This window comes from Vitis riparia, chromosome 2 (genome assembly GCF_004353265.1).
Source record: "Vitis riparia cultivar Riparia Gloire de Montpellier isolate 1030 chromosome 2, EGFV_Vit.rip_1.0, whole genome shotgun sequence".
Taxonomy (NCBI): Eukaryota; Viridiplantae; Streptophyta; class Magnoliopsida; order Vitales; family Vitaceae; genus Vitis; species Vitis riparia.
The window spans coordinates 14959683-14978722 of record NC_048432.1 but is presented as its reverse complement, the minus strand read 5'-3'; the positions used below and the strand labels follow the sequence as shown (position 1 = coordinate 14978722).

Genomic DNA, 19040 nt, shown 5'->3' with positions numbered 1-19040 from the left:
TAAACCTCATCGTTGATCTGTGTTTGGCTGTAGATTTCTACATGAGAGTAGGTCACCAACTTGAACATTTAGGTTAAGGAGCCAAGGTTTGTGTGACCCTTTTCAATGTTTCAAAAGGGCTACCACTAACTTTTTCATGTCATTCAAATGAAAAGGCATACTTAAACTATAGGTAGTGGCAGAAGTGGGGGATATAAAATGCCATCATGACAAAGAAAATGGTGGAGTTTTGATGGCAATGTGAAGGTCATTTTCAAATTCTCTCCACCATTTGCGATGTGAATGATTGAAAATGGCATGAAAAAGGAAAAAGTGATCCACTCAACGATTTCAAATGTCTTAGAAGAAGACAAAACATACGAGTATATTGAAGACAATACATACAAGTATATTGAAGAAAAAGCGATCCACTCATGTAGATTGGTTTTGAATTTGAATTGTGGAGTCGTCTCACTTTTGCCTTTCCCTTCTTATCAGGGCAATCAAGAGTTATGAAAAGGGTCTGCCCCCTCAAAAGAAGGTATGCTTTTTTCTACTGTTCAAACTTAAAAATGAATGATCTTCAACGCCTTTAAGTCTAGTCTTCTAATCTTCCCTTTATTTAAATATCTTCCTGTCAAGAAAAAGAAAAAACAAAATTATGACGCTGGATTCGCACTTGCCTCTTAACAGATTAAACTAATTCATGATTTTACTGGTGATTAGTGGGCCCGTGAAATTGCAGGCAAATAATCCTGTAGTTTAAATAAAGAAGACAAATCCATGAAATCTTGGAATTACCAGAACAATGGCATAAATTCCAGTCAAGGAAAAGTGGAGAATGGTGAAGAAAAATCTTAGAAACTCATGACCACTGAGACAGAGAAACTTGCTTGAAGTTTCTTCATTGCACAATTTCCAGAATGCAGAAACATAGGTAGGGAAGGACAAGTTTGCATTCTGCTTCCACGAAGGAAGTTTGCAGAAAGATGTCTAACATATTTTTCATTCCTTCAACAAGGGTCCACAACATATTCTTGGACCATGTGAATATTTACATTTCAAATTGAAATCATAGACCAGTTAGCACAAATCAAGAACGCCGTGTACTCAATCACCAAGAGTTAGGTTCACTATCTCTGTCGTGCAGTGGTTCAATACCCTCTTGAGGCTTACGCCTGCTCATTCTCTTGGAATCTACCACTTTGAAGAGTCTGGGTGCCAGCAGCCCCACAAGCCATTTGGGGTCTTTAACTGTGGCTTCACACATTATTCTTTGAAGTCATTACCAATTCATGGTAGATTAACAATCCTGGGGCATAAGGTTAAGAGGATGCCTTACATATATAATGTCAAGAATTTTTTTAAAATCAGCTTAAAGTCCTTTCCAGCATTCACAATGTCCAACTTATACCAGAAATGCAGCATTGGGTGGTGAGTTAGAATCTGATGTACAAATGGAACTTAAATTTTAAGTCACTGTTTTTTTCCCATCAGCATAAAGATGGCACAGAAGCAGGATGGCATGGGCCTAGCTTACTCTACTGCATCTTATATTTATGATTTTAATTTGGCTTGCAGTTGAATCAATGGAACTGATGGGGAAGACTTGGCATTCATCAAAATTGAACAGGGTTTGCAGTTTACATGGTAATCTAACTATATAATCCCGATAGTCAATAGAGTCCTATGGTGGCAAATGTGGGTACATTAAAAGAAACATATAGATCTGAAGAGCATTCACTAGTAACAAATGGGTTAGAAGAAAAGGTGTCAAACAACTTCATCCAGATAATCGATTGCTGGCTGTTTGGTATAGAGTATCTGTAGAGGGAAATTTCTTCCATAGATGCAAAGATGTTGCAGGTGAAGAAATACCCTGAAAACTTTTCTGCATCCACTGTGGCAGATGTGACAATAAAATGGGGGTCAGATCTCAATTTGACAAGCTGCCTCAGCAATCCAAAAAGGAGATCAGTGTGGATTGTCCTGTCTCGAGCGTCAACCATGATGACCGAGCATTGAGAAAGATTTTCATCAATCACAATCTACATAAGAAGGAGATGTACTTGATCATAGTATCTGGTCCAGAACAATTCTCAAACTGAATAGCATATACAACTTCCTTTCCTAAACGACAAGCAAACGCTTCTGCAACTACCTTTTCCAAAGACATTACAGCCACCATACGAGGCTGAGTACATCCAGTCTTATCCCTAGTCATGTACTTTTGCTTCAGCCAGATACTGTGTTACTTGGGTTGTCTTGCCTGAGCCAGTCTCATCAATGATGACCAGAACTGATTAACATGCAAAGCCTGAACAACTTCTTTCTTCAATTTGTGGATAGGCCAACGCTTGTTCTCAAAGTTGACATTCCAACCTCTGTGGGTATGGCGCCTTCAGTGGCATAGGCCAAAGCAAAAAGGGTTTTTGCAGTTGGTTTCTAGGTGTAGTTCTGTATGCCCAAAGGACTCTAAAGACTCTTAAAACTCTCTAATAGTTACTCGAGCCCATGATCTATCTTCAGTTCCTCAATGGTTCTTTCTGTTTCATTCTCTACCCCATTCATAAAACGCCTGCAGCAACCCAATGCTTCTGACTTATAAGAGATTAAATAGACATAACGATAGCGTGCGTAGATCATCTATAAATGTAATGAAGTAGAAGGCACCAGGGCTTTGCCTTCACATTCATTGGGCCACATATGCCTATGTACCATGCTCAACGAGTTGGTCCAATAGGTCTTCTCTATAACTGACCTATTCATTCTATTTTGCCCAATATATTAACATAACATTCTCACATAATCCACATAGTAGTTATGAACAAATATCCCAAACAATGAAATTACATGCTAAAAACTCACTATCATAAATAATCATTCCCAGAAAAAGTCCTAAAGTGACAAAGTATGGTCACCATGCCAATGTAGTTGGTAGGTACAAATGCCCAATACCATTATACTTGTTCCATTTCCCACGAAGATCTTTCAATTTCCTACTACACTCAACAATACCCTACAAATCTAACTTGATTCCTTATTGCTGGTTCCATTGCTTTTGAATCCACAATCTCATCTAGAGAGGAATCAGCAACCATTACATGATGAAAAGCATAAACACAATAAGAATCCAAGTGGGAAAGTACCTTTTTTAGCTCACTTGAATCGTAAGTGAAGTGTCATTTCTTGCCAAGGTTGAAACTTGCTTTATTAGCTTTGCCCCTTTTCCTACCATTCTTGCCTCACTTGCCCTTGATTAGTGTTCTTAGATTTATTAGACTTAGGTGGTGTTTGTTTTTTTTGCTTTTTACTGAAAGTAATTTAGGTTATTTGTTTTTCTACTTTTTCATGACTTATTATAAATTTTTTACTAAATAGAAAAAGTCAAAATATGTAATTTTTTTAAAATAGAAAAAATAACATATTGATTTTTTTTACTTTTTAATACTTAATAGAAATAAAATACTACAAAAACAAACAACCTAATATTTAACACTATTAAGCATTAAGGTTATATTTAGAATTAAGTAAAAAAACAAACACCACCTTAGATAGTTAGATACCTAATTATTTTGCTTTCTTTTACCTCTCTTTAAAGTTTTTGCATTTAGGAACAACTCCCTTGTGCCAACTTCCCTTGCACAACCTGGTAGCCAAGGCCCCACCAAACTTATCCTTGAGGCAAATCCAAATCCCTTGAGTGGTTTGATATTGGTCAAATAAACCCATCAAATCATTTTGATGCTACTTAATTATCTCTTGTGCTACATAAATCCATCATGGACTTTTACCCAAATTCTACACACAAAAATATTATAGAAAATCATTTTAATAATTTATAAAATAATTTCTCCCGTCCATATTATTTACTAATATTCTCAAGAGTACTAAAAATTTGGATAACAATTTTTATGCCATTTTTTTTTTCAAATAATTAAATTTAATGACTAAGAAATTATAAAAAATAAAATAAAATCTAAACAATTTGGGAAAAATGTCACCCAATAAATAAAAAAACCATAATGAAACATTTTCATCTGAAAAACAAAGTTAGTGGGCCCCACATGCACTCCCATCTGCCTAAAAAGAGTAAGTTTTAATTTTAAAAATAGCATAAGGCTAGGAAAAATATTGGGAAAAAATAAAAGGAGTCATAATAACTCTTTGAAAACTCCCACCCTTTTCAATTTTTGCAAAGACAAATCTTGGAATGCTCATCATAAGATTGTTTCTCTTTAAAAATAAATAAATAAAATTTGCATTTGATGGGAGCTGGTCCATGAAGGATTAGATCCGGGTATGACCTAATTCTAATACCAATGGTAGAAAATAATATTAAAAATGGAAGAAATTGATCCCCTTAACAAATTCCAATATCTACAAGAAAGTTAATAGACTATGTGATTTGTCAAGTTATTTTTTCTTTCTAGAAGTTTTTTCGAATTTGAATTTTTCCAAGGATTTTCAGTTTCATCTTTCACCCTCTGCAGGGTTCAGCCCTTTAAAAGGAAGTATACTTTTTGTACTATTAAAACTTTCATGGGCTTAGAACATTACATAGAAATATGTATGAAAAAAAATAAAAATGGATGGGCTTAAAATACATCAAAATTGATGATATTTTGAATTGCATTATTACATGTAACAATACTTTTATATAGTTAGTTCTTTCTTTAAATTTTGAAATTTGAAATTTTGAAATTGGAATTTATAAATCTGAAACTCCAAATAAGGTAGGTACCAAACTATGGCAGTGGCATGGGCCTACTCCCTACACCTACGGAGAAACACTACACGTGCAGTTATTTAAAGCCCTCATAAAGGCTTCTTCTCTAACACAAAACAAATTTTAAATTTCAAAAATTCATTTAACAAATTCTTACTATAAATAATTTTTTTAACAATTTAAAAATATTACAAAAATGGTTTTTCATATTTAAGTTCTAAAACAAAATTTATATTTTTAACTATCAACTTCTATTCGTGTAAATATTGTATATTTTGGATTCAAGTATATAAAATTCATATTCATAATAACGTAATTTATTTTTAATATTTGTTGAGAACATAAATAACATAATTTTGATTTTTTTTTTCCTTTATGTTTACAAACGCTTTGGGATGCAATGTTACTGAATTTACTAAATAAAAATAATTTATAAAAATTGAAAGGAAATAGAATAAGTGGAAATATTAAGGGTGGTGAGGAGATTGCTTGAAGTTTCAACTGTGAGTCTGTGACAGAAGACAGCAGTGAGTGGGCGAAAGAGATTATTTTCGAATAAAAAAATCAACAATTATTTTATGAGTGTTATTTAAAAATACAGAAAGTGATAGCGGGGAAGCTGTTAGGGTCCGGTCCAAAACTTGCATGTGAAACCGATTGTTGGACCGGTTCCGGTCCGATCCGGATGGCAAAGGGAACAAAACTCGCTCCGCCACTCTCTCCTATACGGAAAGCGAGAAAGAGAGAGAGAGGCGGAAAACATGGGCAAAGATCTGAGCGATGACCAGGTGGCCTCCATGAAAGAAGCCTTCACCCTCTTCGACACCGATGGGGACGGCCGGATCGCCCCGTCGGAGCTTGGAATCCTAATGCGCTCTCTCGGCGGCAACCCTACCCAAGCCAAGCTCAAGGAGATCGTAGCCCAAGAAAACCTCACCACCCCCTTCGATTTCCCCAGATTCCTCGACCTCATGTCCAAGCACATGAAGCCCGAGCCCTTCGATCGCCAGCTCCGCGATGCCTTCAAGGTCCTCGATAAGGAGTCCACCGGCTTCGTCTCCGTCGCCGATCTCCGCCACATTCTCACCAGCATTGGCGAGAAGCTCGAGCCGGCTGAGTTCGACGAGTGGATCCGGGAAGTCGATGTCGGGTCCGATGGGAAGATCCGTTACGAGGATTTCATCTCTCGGATGGTGGCCAAGTGAGGAATTGGGTCTATCGTGAAACGCTTTCTGCAAGTGGTTTTGAGTAAGATTTGGTTTTTTGGGTTGTTGTGTTGTTTTGGGATTAGGGTTTGTTTGAGGCCAATGGTGTTTGAATTGTTAAAGTGATGCTGACTCTATTAGAGATTTGGGGTTCTTTGTGTTCATATTTATGTAGTTATATGAGAATTTGGCATTACAATTTCTATGGTGTTAACATTAATTTGAATATTTTTTTTTCCCTTTTTCCTTTCTGAACTCTGGCTTGATTGGTATAAGAATAGTATGGGGTTGTGGAAATTTTGTTATTCTCTTGATAATAAGACGCTTAACATGCTGCCATAGGATAGGTAATGTTTTCCTGAATAGGAAAATCCATAAAATTATACCATTTAGATCGTGTCTGGCAGTGTTATTTGAACTTTTGGTTCCGTTCCCAAAGGCTAAAGTAAAAATAACTCAAAATACTTGGTGATGAAACATCATTAGATTCATTACCCCCTTTGGGTCTTCCAATCTTTCTATGCCTTGTATCTCTTTGAAGAAATTTAAGAAAATTTCTTGCAGGAGATGCATATTTGTAATAATCTTTTACTTATCTCTTATGATGGTCTTTGGATTGGAAAGCAGGTGTGGGGGTGTAAGTGGGAAGCACGGCCTTTAAGTAAACATGGGGCAATTGTGGTTAGGATAAGTAGGTTTGTTGGTGACTAAAAGTTGTCAAAACAAATAAGTCAATGTGAATGGTTGGTGTTGTGAGGCAGACTACTTATTTATTTTTGCACTTATTATTTTTGAGGTACAAAATTCACTTTTTTTGAATCACATTCTGTAATTGTTCTAGAATGGTTTTCCTATAACCTTGGAAGATATGGGAACTGTAACAGGGTGTAACCAAGAGGGTTTCTGGTATCATTGATAGGAACAATATGTTTCTTGCCTAATTGATGATGAGTAGACTCCAATACTTGGAGTTTCATTTATGAATGGTGATTATAATTTCAGTGAATATGGATGGGATTGAGCTAAAACTATGGATTGGGTATGGAGGTGCAAACAGGCAAACCCAGGTTTGTTGAACTTGGATTGAGCTCAACTAGCCGGTTCAAGCTTTTAGAAGTGCGAATTTGGCTGCAAGGCGTTCACCAGCCGAAAAGTACTTTTCATTATCTATTTTGGCATTGGTTTTTTATATTTTTTTTTGGGTGGGTGGGAGAAAATCAATAGTTGTATGCATACAAATTAATGAGTTTAAATCCTTACTAAATTCTTCATGCTATCTCATTCACTGTATGTGATTTGTTAACAGTTCTCTTAAAGTAGTTTTTCGGGAAATGTTCTTTTGGATGTAATGTTACCATAGTGGAATCTTACCTACCTCAACTATTTACTAGGCTAATTAAGCTGAGTTTGATGGCGACATGTTGGCTTGTTAAGCACTAGAGGGTGTGCGGCAAGCTGCTTGATCTTGTTTTGTGTGAACAAGTGGCTCAGTTCAATGACTCTAGTTGGATCATCTCTGTTTCAAAGCCTTTCTTAGCATTACAGTTCTGTGGTTTACATGTGTGTTTTGTGATTCTGTTCCTCTTTTTCCCACCTGTCTCTCTTTTGTAATTTTGTTTCTTTTCCCTACGGTTTGTCTTTTGAGTAAGATGAGGTGACCACATGGAATGAGGCAGGGAGGATTGTGTTTCTACTTTCTACACAAGCAAACCTTCCCGAAAATCATGAAAGATGCTACGAATCTCATCTCATGAGTTGTATACGAATTATTTGGTTTCACTTTTTTACACTGTCACGAGGCATGGCCGTAGCGCTGCATCAAGGGAAATCAATGACAGACGACAAAAGTCTGAGGGTAAAGGACAGCTCATTACTGAAGGTTGTGTATCGTGTGTGGGCTTACTACTATGTGATACAAGCAATTTTCTTTTTCGTCCTTTTCTATATCACTGGGCCTTTACAGGGAATTGAGGCTGTGGATCTAATCCACATTGGTTGTTGCTCTACTGTATACACAAGAGTCTGGAATTTAACTAGAATAACATATCTTCAAACTGCATAATCAATTCCAAAGGCATATGACTAATCCAATTTTGAAACTTCAAGTTGTCAGCCAAAACGTGCAAGTTGCAGCTCATGACTTCCAATGAACAAGGAGGCGTGAATAAGCCTGGAATCTCCCAGCTATTTTCTTTTCATGAATTTAAAATAATGTATAGAATTAATAAATTGAGTTTAATTTATTTTTTAATTTTTTCACTCTTCTTTTTCTTCTTTTATGCAAATCAACCTAGTCCTGGGTGGCATTGGAAAAACCGATTTACAGCCGATGATTCTAATTGGAGAGATGGCCACGACGTCGTTTCATCCTTTTACGCCATATTTTAACTCTAAAACTCTTACCTCCATGAAAAACCCTAAACTACCCTTACCTGAGATTCTAAGAAAAGAAAAAGGAAGCAGAGAGACCACCATGGGTCGTATGCACGGCAGCGGGTTGTCTTCTACTTCTTCCTCAACCCCCTCCTCACTATCTCTTCGTATAGTAACACTGCTCTTTCTCGTGTTTTTTGTTTTTTTTTTTTTTTTTCTAATATTTTTTTTGCAGTAAGGTATTTCCGCTTCAGTATTGCCTTACAAGAGAACCCCACCAGCTTGGTGCAAGGCCACCCCCTCGGATGTGAGCAATCTCCTTCATTCTCAATTGGGAAACCCATTTGTTTGGTCACTAAGAAAACGTAAAGGAAACTAAAATAATGTATAGTTTTGGGCCTTATATTTTCTTGACTAGCAAACGACAAAAACAGTACTATTCCAACCTTCCTTTTCCTTCGTCTTCTCGATACTGATGCTGAGGATGATTTAATGATCCCTGTACAAATTTTTTACGTCTATTTTTTTTCTCAGCGTTCAGGCAGAGGATCTAATCTGCAAGTTGGCGAAGAGGGGTTCAACGCCGTCGAACATTTGTATATCAGCTTGTTTTCCTTTATTCTTTGTGGACAACTTGTGAAAACTCTTTTATTGGGGAAGTTATAGAGTTTGATTTGGCTGAGTTCTTTTGAAACTGTCTAGATTATTTTGTATTGAGTTCAAAATGGAAGTGATAGACAAATCTTGAAATTCTTTAATCTATGAATAAGAAACAGTATGACAGATCGACTCTTGTAGTTCTCTTGATGGTGTAACTGAAACAATACTTTGAAATCATTTTCCCTCTTACAATATCAGAGAAAAAGAAATGGTTGGGGGAAGAGAGTTTCTACTGCCCATAGAGTAGAAGGGAGGGAGGAAATTAATGGATATGTGAAATGGAGGAGGCCTATGGAGCTTTGCATTTGTGCATGTCTGTGAAAGCTGCTGAACCTTTGGTTTCATATGATTTTGAATGTTTGTATTTGCTCATCCTTATTGTGCGTGTGAAGCTATAGTCTTTAACTGTTAAATGTACTAAGGGCTGATATGCAGCAAACTTAAAAAACCACTCCTAATTATTGGCTATTTTCACTGATTTTATGTCTTTCTACATCTAGTTACTGACTATGTGTCCCTGATTTATGCAGTGAGTCAAATACTGCAAGCATTCAGGTTGCATAGGGAAATACTGGATCATTTGGAAAAGGTTTACACGACTGGCTGAAGCACAGGACCCATGTAAAAGTTACTAAAATATGTAGCTTTATGGGAATCTTTTGTGGTAAATGAAATAGTTCTTTGTGCCAAGTTTTTGTGGATTGGCATAGAAAACAAATGTTTTTGTTTTGGTAACCAATGTGTGGTATTATTTCCTACCTTACCTGTTGGAGTAATTACAGTCTAATCTACACTTGTATGTGGTGTTGGCCTGTACATATTTCTGAAGCATTACATTTGACAGCATTAATTGATGGGGAAACAGGGAAGAAAAAACAAAAAACTGTCACATTACTATCTATTGAGCCTGTTATTTGACATCTTAAGCCCGCTGTGGCTTAAAATAGCAATAAGCAGAAGCCAGTTAATATATACTAATTCTCAACTCTGTAATTCCCAAAGTAAATAATGTTTGTAACTCGAACTCTCTGGTCCCTAAACTGATTATATTTGTAACCTCACCCGGTCATACTTTATTAAATCATTGAAATGGTAGGGCTAACATTGTGTGAAATTTGTGCTGGACATTGCTAATGGTTTTAATGGTTAGGGACATTAACCTTACCACCTTAGTATGAAAGAGAAGTACTCCCGGTTTCGCATTCAAGGTTTTCAATGTGTACGCATCAACAGTTAGTGGTGGGTGGAGGTGGAAAGCACGAGAGACGAAGTGTTGCTTTTGGGCGCAGACGCTCAAAACTTGATCTGCCACCGACTTAAACAGGTTTAGCAGGGCAATCAATTAATCCCTACTTATTAATGAAATTTGGCAGACTGAATTTTGGGTACTTTCGCCCATTTCAATTAAACAAGAGGACGGTCTCATTTTGCAATCCAGTAAGTGCTGCATGACTAGTTCAAATGTTTCCTTTTGCATCATTTCCTTCCATGCCCATTTGGGCTGAGAATCTGGCCTACTAGGTATTACATATTTGGGAAAACAAGGCAATATGAACAAAACTCTCATTTTAACCAAAAAAAAACCTCCTGATGTGTGAAGAGCCCAAATACTGAGGAGGCAGCAAGTTGCCAGAAATCAGAATGTGGTGAACAGAATCCATTTTCAATTAAACAAATCGACTTGGATGTCAAATGTGCAACACAGGCAAAGAGAGACCCTGTATCTTACGCAAAACAACAGCATTATCTGGACACGCCAGGTTTGCAGCAATTGCTTGTATAAGAATATACAAACAATGATGTGCAAATCTTCCACATTACACAAGACATCTACTTTTCCAACAAAAAATCCAAGTAATGTACATTGTTTCCACATAGAGAGGAAGCAGACAAAGAATAAAAATCTCCCAAGCCGGTTGGACAAACCTTGTTGATACAATGTCTTGCTGTTTCTCAAAAAATGCATGAGATATGAGAAGCCTCACATGTTCAGGACTGGTGAAGCAAACCTTTGCATTGCTGAGGAGCTGGTCATCTAAGCTATGAGAACCCGAACTTTCTGGAGCCTCTGGCAATTGGGTTTCAGTGGAAGGGCTTTCAGGACTTCCCCCATTGTCCTTAGGAGGAACATCTGAATCTTCTCTTTCATCATTCTTTTCACTAGAACTCCCACCACTACCATCCTTTGAGATGCCCTTGACCAAATCTGGACGGGCTTCCACCCCAACTCGTCTCAGGTGTAACTGACACATAGTAAATATCAGTAGAGGAAATACACACTTATGCCATCAGTCCTTTAATACAACATGGATAGAAGCAACTGAACTACTTATAAGCATTACCTGAAGATGTAGGTTTACTTCATCTGAACGTGAAAGAAATGGGAAATCACCTCCAGTTTTTAAGTATGCTCGCCTTGCTCCAGGGTACCTTTCACTCAGCTGATCTTTGAGTTGTTGAGGAATTGAACAGTAGTCATTCGTCTTCAAGGAGGAGCATGTAATCATAGCAAAAGGATCAAGAGAGGTATCGGCTAAATATTTTTAATTTCCTTTTTTGATGTATTAGAGATAAAAATGCTCCAGAAAAAAAAACCAAGTTGCTCGTGAAAATTCATTTCAACAATCTGAAGGCTTAAAAGGCAATGGGTGGTGCAGTATTCCAAATATAATCGGGGCAGAAGAATGCTATGTTGCTTATGTGGAAACATGGCATTATGTTTGACAGTTTCAAGACATTTCGGAACAACAAATAAAATTTCTGTTGACTTGATAAGCTAATTCAGTGAATATTAGTTAGTTATATTTTGGACATCTTTTCAAAAATTTCCCAAGGTTTAAGTAGAATTTGGCACATTGGTGAGCAAATTCAACAGAGATAAAATTTTCAACAAGATTTAAATTTCAGAAAGATCTTCCTAAAATCTAGTAGCTGAAGTAACGTACTATTTTTATTTCAATTAGGACCAAAAAAAAAAGAAAAAAAAAAGATATAAGAACCAAAATCAAAACATTTAGCATCCAGATGCATGATTTTCCCAGATGTTCAAGAATTCACACACATCAGACTGAGTTTGGAATAACATACATCCATTAGAGTGATGAATGAATCTGAGAGAAGAAGAGGTCCAATGGAAGCAGCATCAACAGTCAAGGTCAACCTGGAGGCCAAGTCCTCTCTTGAGAGTGTTTCAACCTGAATGGTAATAGCATGTTACAGCATAAAAGATAATAAACAGGTTTTATATGAGGTAAATAAGGTTGCAATTAAATTAATGGAACAACAAACACAAACAGCAAGTGAGAGATGGAATAACTAAAGCATATGGAAATGGACCATAAGGGAAGAAAAAAAAGGAAAAATAAATCCAAGAAAATCTCACCGTATAGAATATCGTCATTCAGATAAAGCACACATCAGACTGTAGTCTACCATCATACTACTTGAAATGTAAATTTAGAATTGATCATAACTCAAGATGCCTGAGTGTACAAGTTGAGTGCACCCATTAAGTTGATTAAAATTAAGGTCCAGTTTTAGAAATTGTTCTTTTAAGTAGTTTTCTAACTTAAAAAAACTTGTTTGACAAATTTTTGACTGAATATAGTTTTTTGAGAATTTGTTTTGAAAATAGATTGTTTTGTAGAACAAGTTTAAGATGTTTTCCATATTTCTTTTTACAGTATTCTAAAAAATTGCAATTATAGAAAATACTTCAGAAACTTTTGTATCGTACATAAATGTGTAATACAATAATTTGAGGAAACTATTTTTTATATTTGAGTTCCTAAATAGAATTTTCTTCTTGAAAACAATTGAAAACTATTCTTAAAAAGTTGCCAAATACCTTAAAACTTTAAACTTACATGAATAAGTTCCAGTTTTGGACTGAGCTCCAACTCAAAGTCCAAGTTCAAAACTTATACACATTCCATATTCTGGTTGGCTTCCATTACCATCAAAGGAATTTCCAGTTTTGGTGAACAAGGTTTAAAACAATGTCAATTTTTTTTTATGCACAAAAAGAAGCAAATATGCAACAACCTGTGAAAGCAGTCCCTTATTGGAACATTAATTATTGAGAAAAAAAACAAATGAAAAGGGAGAAAAACACAGTGATAATACAAATTTACAAGGAAAAAAAAAAACCATTTTATAATTGTGCAATTCCAAACTGACACTTATAGACAGTTTTGGGGCATATTGCTTCAGAATGCAAAATAGATATCTAAAACAAACACATGGCTTGGCTATTCAACTTAATCTAAGGTTCTACCTGGGAAACAACAAAGTCTACTGAATCTGCAATAAATGGTTCATGGGGGCCATCTGGAATTCCCGTTAAGACATATCTCTTCAGCAAAAAAGAAGGGGTCCAACTGACACTGCAGAAGGAAAAAACCACAACTAGGCAAGTTAGTTTGACAATAAAGACCTTAACTTTATGTATATCATTTAAAATGGTTTACATGTAGGCAAACATAAAACTTCAGTAGATCAATATATTAATAGCATATTGTTGAAGGTTGTAAAAAATCAGCACAAACAGCAAACAAGCATATTGCATTAACAAGTCAATCAAATGACAAAAGTTCAATCGATGGGGAAGAAAATAGAGCAAGCATGCACACACAGGTGTGTCAACCATATTAATTGTCTCTCCTTGATATCATACTCGTTGTATAAGTCTAAAAAATCACAGAAAGAAAAAATGCCCCAGAATAATAGACTTTGTTCAACACAGATACCAATTTTTTAAAGCTGACATGGGAATTATATAATAGTTGCTGGAAAATAAACCAAATCTGCGCGCAGACCAAAGGCTGCCATGGTTATAAGGCACCCTGGAATATTCAGAACTAGAACAGTAATCATATTTCCAATTTTAAAAATAAAAAAATTAAGGCCACTGGAAGTTCTCTATTTGAAGCAAATTTTTAACTAATTCTCTGAAAACTTTGACCATATAAGGTAAGAACTAGTCGAATTTAGTTTACTAGATATCTCATATAAGAATCCAAACAAAATATTTCTTCACATAATTTTCTGTAATAGACTTGCGATGAGTTTCTGACTGAATTTCATTTTAGATCATGATAGAATACATTTATGTTTATGCACATTTTTTATCAGGAAAAAAAAAAAAAAATCATGCACATGATCTTTTGCAAATGGAACAAATAAATTTAGTCCTTTCAACAGCAAAAAATCCAGTGAAAGATACAATACTACTGATGGGAGAAAAAAATTACAACCCAATATGTGATTAAACCAACAAAAAATATTGGCAAGCAATTTGGTCATCTTCGGCTTATATTCATTATCTAAAAATACAACATACGCCCATGGTATTGCAGAGGAGAAACAATAAACCATATTGGCAAGCAATTAATGATATGTCATTAAAACAATTAACAAATATTGGAGGTCATCTTCAACATATATTCATTATCTAAAAATACAACATACATGGGGGCCCATGGCATTGCAGAAGAGAAACTGCGTGTCTCCAAAAATGAATTTGAGAGAATCAACGACCTAACCCGTCTTGGACGATGCTGAGCAAAAAGTTGTGCCAGGAAGCCTCCAAGGGATGTGCCATAAAGATGTATCTGTTGAATATAGATTTATCATTCTAACTAGAACAAATATTTGCAAGAAATATATGAACCTTTTACATATGTCTCATTTAGAAAATATGATCAGGAATCTACACTTACTGTGAAAAAAAACACATTTTTTGCTAAATCCAGCATAAAGATGTTTCAGTCTTGCAAACCAGATGCTGCACCATTTTCTTCCTTTATGCTCATCTAGGCTCACATTGCACAAACAATTACCAAATGCAAGCCCACAGGCTGGTAAAGTTGTTTTTTCCTTGCAGAAAATTTATCAAAAAGCATGGATCAAGTATGCTCTACATCCCAGTCTCATTGATTCATATTCATGGTGTTTCTAGTTCTACAGTTAAAGCTAGTGAATCATGAGTCATCCATCTTAAACTCCACGAATTGAAAATCTTCAATTTTGTGACCTGAAATTGGTTCAAAGCTCACTGCTCACAACCTAACAAATCAGCGTTTTCTTTATCGTGGAAAATCCATCTTATATTAGTTTATATATGGTTTTCAGTGAACCTCATTTCGAATAAAAATCCATCTTTTTTAAGATAAGTCCCATATGATCTTCAATCTGGTGTTAATATATTTCCAAGATCTTCTATTTTACATAAGTTGACAACAGTGAAGATGAAAAACAGCGATAATTAACCATGAGAATACAACTTTCATATTAGAGATGATTATCAGTTCTTATGATAGTTGGAGAAATGATGTAATTGTAACATGATCACTAGCAACACTTCTTTCAAGAATCAAATGGCCAAGGAACTTCAGTCATAGGAAGCATCAAGGTTGATGAAAACTAAATCCTAAAGAAAACGTAAGGTATGACGGATCTACAAGAAGCAAATGAAATTCTTACATGGTGCACATCAATAGCATCCAAAAACTTTTCAAATGCTTGAATCCACTCATGATGGTTCCATACGCGAGGAATATCAACAGAGATCACCCGGTAACCCTGAAACAAAAAATCACAAATTGCTTAATTTACTCATTCAAAGAGATGTCTTACATGATCTGTCACAAATAAAAAGTACAGTAACACCCCAAATAATTATTATCAAGTACACGGAGTAGCCCTACCCTAAGAATAGATCATCCTAAATCTCGAAAGTGCCTTCCAGGGTTATATTTTTATCTCACAAAATCAAAACCTTGGGGTAGAGAATAAGGTGCTTGGGGTACCCTCTCAAATGCAAACACTGCAACCCTATAAAAGGCATCTGAAAAATTAACATATGCTAGAATAATATGGTACCTTACCATGTAAATTCAATAAATAATTAGTCAAAATCTCCCACCTTAATTTCTTTCTTTACCTGCCCAAGCAGGTGTTCTACAGTTTTCCATATACAAGTAAACTGCCTCATCACCTTTTGTTTTTATTTAAGACCCTATGGTTCTATCTCTCTTCAATTCTTCATGTTCATCATCTCCTTTTTCTTCTTCTTCTTCTTCTTCTTCTTCTTCTTCTTTTCCATTTCCTAGGCTTGTGAATACTTAAATCTTTTTTCCTGCTTTACCATAGTATATATATAGCTATTAAGTAGATTTCCAGATGCAATTTGTTTTTTCCATTTCCTCCCCCAACCCTTCCCCACCCTTTTCAATAAGAGACATCGTAAAGTATATAAATAGTTTAATAATAACATATAATTAATGTAATTATTTGAACATGATGTTGTAACTGTGATGATACTGATTATTAACTTTTCCTACTGTCCTCACTTTGAATGAATTCTTATTCCTTTGCTAGCATCATTAACAAAGTATTCAGTTATAGATGTGTCTATTGCACTCTGTCATGCATGATTACATGATTGCATGCTTATTCAAATTTAAGGAGAAAAAATTACAAAATATTTGACCACTTTAGGTGTGGAACTAGTTAGAGGCCTCTCACCCATCATGGCTTACCTCTTTTAAATAACTTTTGGAGTCTAATCTTATAGAAGAATGGTGGAGAAATCCAAAGCACCATGATTTACACCTCAGATGGAGATAGTATAACCATACTAACTCCATCTCCACCAATCTCCAACCCCTGTAAATCTCCACGTTCATAATGCCTAGCAATATAACTAATAGGGATGGAGAGGTTCCAAAGCAATATTCTCCATTTGGAGGATCCCAAAATGCCATATAGTGGACAAGAACTGGAACACAGGCACACACTTTCTTTGGGGTCAGGGAGGGTGAGAGTTTTGTCAAAGACCTGCTAAGGGGAGAAGGAATATTAGGTTGTAATGCAAGAAAGAAATTAAGTATCTAGTTTATAAAACCTCAATAACTATATTGATATAAAATCTTCCCCTTTAAAACAAAAATGAAACTCAGTAAGGGGAACAGAAAATTGCAAAGTGTTCCTTTTTTTGCTAGTTCTTTTAGATAGACGTGAAAAATAAGAATCAAAATGCAGATTCCCTAAGATTTCTTCAGGGAGAAGAAAAATGAAGATCATATGTAGTCAACATTATTTATAAAACAGAAAAGAAGAGAAAAGTATAACATCAAACACACTACCTTTATGGACAATGCCATTATCTGTTTGTAATAGACATCTGCAGTTCCTGCCGTCCCAGGAAGACAAATAAGTGGAGGGACCACTTTTGGACCAAAATCATAATACCGCCACTGCTTTGTGCCAATCTACAAGAAAAATAAAGACTCCTAATTAAAACACAACATTAGTCACTCAATTGTTCAAGCAGAAGTGAACCTTCTGGTACACACAGTGTACGAAGAAAAGAAAATTCCCCTCCAACAAATTCAAAACCAAGTCACTTCTCTAGTATCAACCAATCAAAACCCCATAACCCCTCCTGATTTGTGGGTTACCTAATAGCTCAGTTAAAAAAAAAATCAGAATCATGCCCAGTGTTTCTAGAAAGCTCCTTCATGACAGGCATTTCAAATAAAATTTTGTATGAAAGACAGTAAACCCAATTCATATATGACCAAACTGCTGTGAGGAATAAGAAGTTTGTGGCAGATATTCATTAGCCTTTCTGGTACATCAACAACCAGGACTAATATTATTACCATTTCCCACTTGTAGCAAGAATAATCCACAACCGTATCAAGTATACAACAAAAAATAAAATTCCAATCCCAAAAATTGAAATGATTCTAACAAAAAATTATTAGTGCTTCCCATTTGTAGCAAGAAAACATCCAACAACCACATAAATTGTGCAACAAGTAAAATCATAATTCCTGACAATGAAGTTATGGAAATAAAAGTTGCATTTGGCCCATGAGAAGCCAAGCATGCTAAAGAAGTTACCATTTTTCTAGAACATAACCACCTTAGTTTCATCAAAATGATTAAGAAAGTTAAATAAACCCAAGTCACCATACGAGTAAGATACATAAAAGTAATGCCAAGCCAAGGACAGTGACTTGAATCTAAGAATTGTCTAGAAGACTGAAAAATTATATTTCAACCAGATCCCAAATGTGCAAAATAGGGTGTTGAAGCTTGAATTTAAACGCAACCACATCAAAATTGATTAATTTTGATTAAAAAATTCAGAACTCTACAAAAATGGTCCAACAAATACAAATCCATGCCTATCAGAAACCATAAAATTGACTCAGAACATAGAAACCAAGGCCCAAGCAAACCAACCTTAATCAACTATAGCCCATATCCAAATTCACATAATTTAGACCAGAAATCGAAATTCAGCGTATAAAATTGGAAACGTACATGCTCGTGATTGAAACGGAGAGACTATAGCCAAACAGAGACAACCCCAGAAACAAAACAAGCAGAGTGAAACCCACAAAAAAAAATAAAATCAAGAAAAATGGGGAAAAATCACAAGGGAAATCGAGAGAGACGTACGGGGATCTTGTGGAGAGGGACCTGAGACTTGAAGTGGATGTAATCTCCTGGCGCCGAAAAGACGCCTTTCATTTGACTATTAGTAGCACTCTCCCATATCACAGACCCATTTCCGATTTGATCTATCACTTTGATATCTCCCTATACTATCGATTGATCGACCTGGTTGTCGCTGTGATCTTCAAATTCAGCAATTCGTTTATGGGGGTTTTGATGAGAAGACGAGGGACCACGTGGATTGAGCTGGCTAGGGTCACGGTCAATGACGGAGCTGTCTTCAACTACATGTCAGCGTTATGTTCTCTATTGCCATTGCGGTTTTGATGAACCCCTGTCGGACGGAATTGCGTTAGCCTTCTTGGGCATAAGCCCTAGTCCCTACTGTCCATCAAAATTTTGATTTTTGGCCCAAACTATTGGGAGATGTGGATTTTTGTTAGGCATAACTTCTTTTTAAATTGAAATTCATAAAATCTGATTTATAAATATTGTTTAATTCCTTACGAAAGGGTAAAAATACAAATCTCATATAGAAGGCATTCTTCTACCTTTCTGAAAGCTTCTATCAAAATAATTTTTAAACTAATGCCTGATATCCACGTAAGTATCCATGTGATAAA

At 35.7% G+C, this 19040-nt stretch overlaps 2 protein-coding genes and 1 long non-coding RNA gene across 4 annotated transcripts; 2 read left to right on the top strand and 1 right to left on the bottom strand.

Annotated features, from left to right (window-relative positions):
• Nucleotides 1–5436: 5436 nt before the first annotated feature.
• Nucleotides 5437–6168, top strand: LOC117927407 (probable calcium-binding protein CML13). The gene has a single exon (XM_034846903.1). It carries the CDS (start codon nt 5470–5472, stop codon nt 5911–5913), a length of 444 nt encoding a protein of 147 aa, XP_034702794.1. The 5' UTR covers nt 5437–5469; the 3' UTR covers nt 5914–6168.
• Nucleotides 6169–8178: 2010 nt separating this feature from the next.
• LOC117906399 lies at nt 8179–9762 on the top strand. 2 transcript variants are annotated; one of them, XR_004649808.1, is made up of 3 exons: nt 8179–8593; nt 8821–9259; nt 9477–9762. It is a non-coding gene; the product is annotated as an uncharacterized LOC117906399 (long non-coding RNA). The 2 variants fall into 2 exon arrangements; XR_004649807.1 differs by lacking the exon at nt 8179–8593 and having other exon boundaries at nt 8611–9259.
• An 828-nt stretch (nt 9763–10590) lies between these two features.
• LOC117904953 (maspardin) lies at nt 10591–18806 on the bottom strand. The gene is made up of 8 exons (XM_034817787.1): nt 18421–18806; nt 17094–17219; nt 15430–15528; nt 14416–14558; nt 13223–13331; nt 12034–12141; nt 11289–11429; nt 10591–11189 (listed from the first exon to the last, which is right to left on the bottom strand). The coding sequence occupies exons 1-8, from the start codon at nt 18490–18492 to the stop codon at nt 10764–10766; spliced, it is 1224 nt and encodes a 407-aa protein (XP_034673678.1). The 5' UTR covers nt 18493–18806; the 3' UTR covers nt 10591–10763.
• Nucleotides 18807–19040: the final 234 nt, after the last annotated feature.